At 44.4% G+C, this 5,643-nt stretch overlaps 1 protein-coding gene across 2 annotated transcripts; it reads left to right on the top strand.

The window, feature by feature from the left end:
- Positions 1 to 491: 491 nt before the first annotated feature.
- NEUROD6 (neuronal differentiation 6) lies at positions 492 to 3,934 on the top strand. Of its 2 annotated transcripts, none has more exons than XM_004762594.3 (2): positions 492 to 777; positions 2,249 to 3,934. In XM_004762594.3, exons 1-2 carry the CDS (start codon positions 760 to 762, stop codon positions 3,140 to 3,142), a joined length of 912 nt encoding a protein of 303 aa, XP_004762651.1. In that variant the 5' UTR covers positions 492 to 759; the 3' UTR covers positions 3,143 to 3,934. The 2 variants fall into 2 exon arrangements, with proteins under 2 accessions (XP_004762651.1, XP_004762650.1); XM_004762593.3 differs by having other exon boundaries at positions 496 to 777; positions 2,108 to 3,934.
- The last annotated feature ends 1,709 nt before the right edge of the window (positions 3,935 to 5,643 follow it).

Below are 5,643 nucleotides of genomic sequence, written 5' to 3'. Positions count from 1 at the left end.
AGAGACTGTTCTTTTATTCCAAATTCCCAAGAAGCACAGAAGTCGTACATGTTAATAAGAGAACACACAGACACACACCCATAAGTTACATGCCATGAAACAAAACAAGGAAATAAGGAGACCTTTGTTGATCCCTGTTCGCTTACACAAATCTTAGTTTGCTTAAGCATCTCAAGACCCCTTTCCCGATTTCAGCTCCTCCTCACGGCTTTCTCTCCCCGGGTACCCAGGTGCACGAACGGGATGGTGATCTTTACAAAACGTCAACATCAACAACAACAAAAACCTCTCGCTCACACAAAAGCCCACCTTGTAAATGAATGGAATATTAACGACTACCTAATAGTTACACCGTTGGCAGGGCGAAACTGAACACTAACACAGCTATTTCTCCAGACTGCCAGTGAAGCCGAAGCAGCTCGAGGAGAAACGCACCTACTGTATGTGAAATGCTGGTGCAGATTTTTTCCCTATCAGTCTAACCTTCTGTGTTGATGCATGAATGCTGGTACCCACTTACAGGGATGCCAGATGATCAGTGCAGAATGAAGGTCCCAAGAGAGAGGATCACATGGTTCTCTCTGCCCTGTGACGTCACTAGCAGATGGCATGGGTACCAGCTCTGGCAGTTGGCATCAATGTCACTTTTTAGAGATCAATGAGATAGTGCAGATATACACAGATCTAGAGACTCCAGGAGACGATGCGACACTCAGCCTGAAAAGATTTGGAAGATACAAAATGAAAACTGATTATTGAATGAAATTAAAACCTAAGGTAATATAAATAAAGATCTACTTCAATTGATGCTGGCTTTGCATGCAAGTATTTAAAGATACAGTGTCACTGTCTTATAGTATTTATATGCTCTTTGCCATCTATAACTTCTTATCATATTTCATTCTTATGATGTAATTGTCACATACTTTCACTGCTATTATGTAACACTGCAAGTATGTGGACATTACTAAGAGTTTGTGTGTGTGTGTGTGTGTGTGTGTGTGTGTGCTGAGGGGGCTAGAGATTGTTAAATTGAAAAGTCTCTGTTTTAAAGTGCTTATTTGTTTGAAGACTTTAGATGAAAATACTTGCTGCTTCACCAAACGAAAGCCAAAATTGCATTTGAAACACAAATTATTTTCCCCTTTCATTCGGGATTCTGAACACACGTGCACAATTGCAGTCAGAATCCTTGGACCGTTCCTGTCAGATATTAGCTAGAGGGAGACTTCTGTGGCTCGTAGAACAAAAACACTACGAGAGTGGTTTTTTGTCCAGGATGATTTGAACAGCAGCAAACAGACGATTACATTTGGAAAAATTGAAAATGTAAAAGCAGTCTTAGCATTTTCTTTGATTAAAAAAAAATGCCAGTGATTTTTATTTTTTTAATTCATTTATGGACTTTATTCCAAATTAGCCCCAACCCCCTCCACCCCCCCTTTTTTTTGTGAAGGCTGGGAAAATAGTGCTCTTTTACATATTTCTTCACTAATCAGAAAGAAATCAGTTTAAAAAAATTGGCTCTGGTTAATCTTTTCTTTAAATTTGTAAATGTCAATAGTCACTTATCTAAATTTGCAGTTATATAATACAGCAGATAAAGTTAAGGCTTATTTCTTTTTCTAAAACAAAACAAAACAAAACACCTCACAAATCTGTCAGCTAATGGAGAGATAACACTTTTTTATTTTAAAAACTGAGGTCTCTTCTCATGTGGTACTCAGGGGAATTGGAATTAATGAAATTCTGCATTGCTATACCATGTTTTGCATTTGCTTAAATTCCACGGTCCTTTTTGTGCATTAAAACCAGTTTAAAATCAAAGGGAAGTGGAAATGGTGGTGGCATTATCATAAATGCTTCTTGTTTTATTTTCTTTTGATAATTTGCCTATAAAAATCTATCCTATTGCATGTGCCAATGTTTTTTTTTATAATTACTAGTCTGCACAAACTCAAAGATTCTATTTAATGTAAAAACTAGGTCCCAGAATTAGTCTTATTCATGTGTTTTTGTATTCTTATGAATAAGTCATTAAATATGCTTTAAGTGTATCAACTTTAAAAATGAAAACACCTTAAATATTGTGCTGGCACTTTTTCAGGTAATTTAAGATTAGAGAACCATGTTAACACTACCGTTTGATGAGTCTGTTGTAATGCCAGAATCCCAGATGTGCAGAAAGTTTTCTAGAGAATGTGAGGACCAGAAGCAAATTAAGAAACCAGAAAGCTTTTCCAAACAGATTGTCCTTCGAGGAAAGAGCATCAAAAGGGCCCCAGGAGAAGAAACCGAGAAGGAAGAAGAGGAAGAAGACAGGGAAGAGGAAGATGAAAATGGCTTGCCCAGAAGGAGGGGTCTTAGGAAAAAAAAGACGACCAAGCTCCGACTGGAGAGGGTCAAGTTCAGGAGACAGGAAGCTAATGCACGTGAGAGAAACAGGATGCACGGCCTCAACGACGCTCTGGACAATTTAAGAAAAGTGGTCCCCTGTTATTCCAAAACCCAAAAACTGTCCAAAATAGAAACTTTACGACTGGCCAAAAACTACATCTGGGCACTTTCTGAAATTCTGAGAATCGGCAAGAGACCTGATCTGCTCACGTTCGTCCAAAACTTATGCAAAGGTCTCTCCCAGCCAACTACAAACTTGGTGGCAGGGTGCTTGCAGCTCAACGCCAGGAGTTTCCTGATGGGTCAGGGTGGGGAGGCTGCGCACCACACAAGGTCGCCCTACTCTACTTTCTACCCACCCTACCACAGCCCTGAGCTCACCACTCCCCCAGGGCATGGAACTCTTGATAATTCCAAGTCCATGAAACCCTACAATTATTGCAGTGCGTATGAATCCTTCTATGAAAGCACCTCCCCTGAGTGTGCCAGCCCTCAGTTTGAAGGTCCCTTAAGTCCTCCCCCAATTAACTATAATGGGATATTTTCCCTGAAGCAAGAAGAAACCTTGGACTATGGCAAAAATTACAATTACGGCATGCATTACTGTGCAGTGCCACCCAGGGGTCCCCTTGGGCAGGGTGCCATGTTCAGGTTGCCCACCGACAGCCACTTCCCTTACGACTTACATCTGCGCAGCCAATCTCTCACCATGCAAGATGAATTAAATGCAGTTTTTCATAATTAATGAGGAAAATGAAAATAAACAGTGGTCATTCACCTCCCCCGTCTAATTAAGACAAAGCAGATGCTTGTGGGCTGAGTAATTGGCACAACTCTATCTGAGGTGTTTACTAGTTCCTGAAGTGTGTTTCAACTATTGTGAGAATTTTCTATGTAATAATAAATCTCTTTTCGTATGAGAACTTCTTTTCCTTTCCTTTAGTCTGTAAAGCACTGTGATTCTGTTTTTACTGGAAGGATTTTTTCCCCCTTGTTTTATTTTCTTTCAAATTCACTTAATTTGTTTGAACAAGGTGTCTAAGAATATACTGTTGAATAAAGACATGCACACAGCATAACTCAATGTCTATTTCAGTTGTACAGTAATTATAAAAATGCATGTTATTAAAATCAGATGAATAAAATGATGTGTTTATAATTACTAGCAATTATATATTATGTATCTCTGAAAATTGAAAATATTGAGAATAACACGAAGGTGACATTGATATTGGAAAATGCATTTGAGGATGTGCAACAATATAAAAAGCTATGCAATTTTCTTCTTATTAAGGATGAATCTAAATGCATTCAATTGGTAACTATTCCTCTTCAAGTATTGCAGATGGGGCAACAAGATATTTGGGTGGACGGTGTCATGATTTGGGAACAATTATTTCAATCGTAAAGAAAAATTTTTCAGCACTTGTTTTGTATTATTCAGAAATTATCTGTACAGGTTTGTTATCACAATGTATAATTGTGTTTTTCCACCCCACATTTTTAAAGCAATTAAACATAGATATTTACACTCCTAAAGGACATCTATTAGCTGTGATATTTTTGCACGGTACTTATTATTTCCTGGTACGCAGCTGCTTTCTGTCTCTAACACTCCCTTCTCCCCATTTCAGAAATATTTCTGGATCTCAACCGTACAAGGTAAAACAAATTTCTTAAACAAAATGGCCAAAGCGCTTACAAGAATTTTTTTTTTTTTCTAAGTATGTTAAATGAAAGAAGAGGAGCCCATGAGGGTTAAACATCCTGGGGAAACAATGATAAATCCTGGTAACCTTCAGCTCCAGCCGAAATTCGGTGGCAAATTTCCAGCAAACACCAAGAGTGGATGTTAAAAATGGAAGGTTTTACTCTGCTCGGTTTAAATAAGTCTGGCCGATTAGAGGCTAAATTCTGTGTGATTAAAAGTTTCCTGACAAAGGCCACCAAACACCTACCTGAATAGCTACCGCCTGGGGAGCTCACCCTCTTAGGCAAAACTGAGCCCCTTCTAGAATATAAACCAAGGTGGCAGTGACCTCCCTCCAGCTGCCCTCTTGCGCAGGTTTGCCCCCCTGGGGGAGCCGGGCAACAGCTGTGAAGGCCGACAAGGTTAGCAGAAATGGGTCCTGCGGTGGCGGGACGGAGCGGGTCGGGTGGGCCCGGGTAGGGGGTCCGCGCTCACCGCCGCCCGGCGCTGCCCACTCCTGCGCCCCGCAGGCACTGCCCCGGACAGCGCAGGCCCGACGGCTCTTCTCGGGCGGCGCGTGAAGAGGACAGAGGCGGCTTCGCGCCCCCACATCTGTCACCCGGGCACAGGGGCACAGGCTGCACTGACCGTGGCTTGCCCGCAGTGGGCGCCCTGGGGCCGGGGGCCCTGCGAGCAGCTCCCGAGCCGACCTCGCCGGCCAGGAAAGGGGCTGCGCGCTCCGGGGATCCGGCGGGCCCGGATGCCATGGTCTGAAGCTGGGAGGAGACGACCTCCTGGGACCAGGACCCAAGAGGCTGGAAAGGGCGTCGCCTCTTCACCCGCCCCGTCTACCGCAGTGGAGGGAGCGGCGGCGGCGGCGGCCGCTCCAGTTTGCCCACATTCCGTGGAAATCTGCCCCTGTCCTGCCCTCCCACGCCTGCGGGACTTCTAGAGCCCAGGCTGAAAGGCCTGCGACGGGGTTCTCCAGGGGCAGCGACTCTCCAGCTCCCCCCGCGTTAGCGCGCACCGCAGACGCGGTCCGGGGGGTAAAGGTGCCCAAGCAGCTGCTGGCGCAGGACTTGGCTGGTTTTGAACGTGCCGTTCTAAGCGGTGGTGACAGCACCTGTTCATTCCAATCCCGCGAGGGCATGAAGTCGGGGAAAGAGGAGGAAGTGTGCCCTCTAGGGGTGGAGAGAAGTTTGCCCGAGGTAGGGAGCCATCAGTCTCCTGTCTGTCCCAGGAGTGACTCGCCCGCGTCCTCGCAGACACGCACAAAACTTGCCTTCTCCGGGACCGTGTCCAGGATTGCCAGGCCTCTTTAAAGCCCCTTTGACACTGGGAGTCTGATCACTGCTCACCCCGTCTGAGCGAAGAGCAAGAAAGTGAGGGAGCATCTGGAACGAGAAGAAGCTGACTTGAAAAATTAAGGCATTTCTGTTTAGTCACTAACAGAGTAAGTGCGGTCTCCCCGACCTTGTTCCAAGGTGACCCGCTGCCTGACTGTGAACAGCATTGCGCCGGCTAAGAGTCTCCTTTGTCCAGACAGGCTTTGAAAA

This window comes from Mustela putorius, unplaced genomic scaffold, assembly GCF_011764305.1.
Source record: "Mustela putorius furo isolate JIRA1106 unplaced genomic scaffold, ASM1176430v1.1 tig00003845_pilon_pilon_pilon, whole genome shotgun sequence".
Classification (NCBI taxonomy): Eukaryota; Metazoa; Chordata; class Mammalia; order Carnivora; family Mustelidae; genus Mustela; species Mustela putorius.
This window is presented reverse-complemented; position numbering and strand designations above follow the sequence as displayed.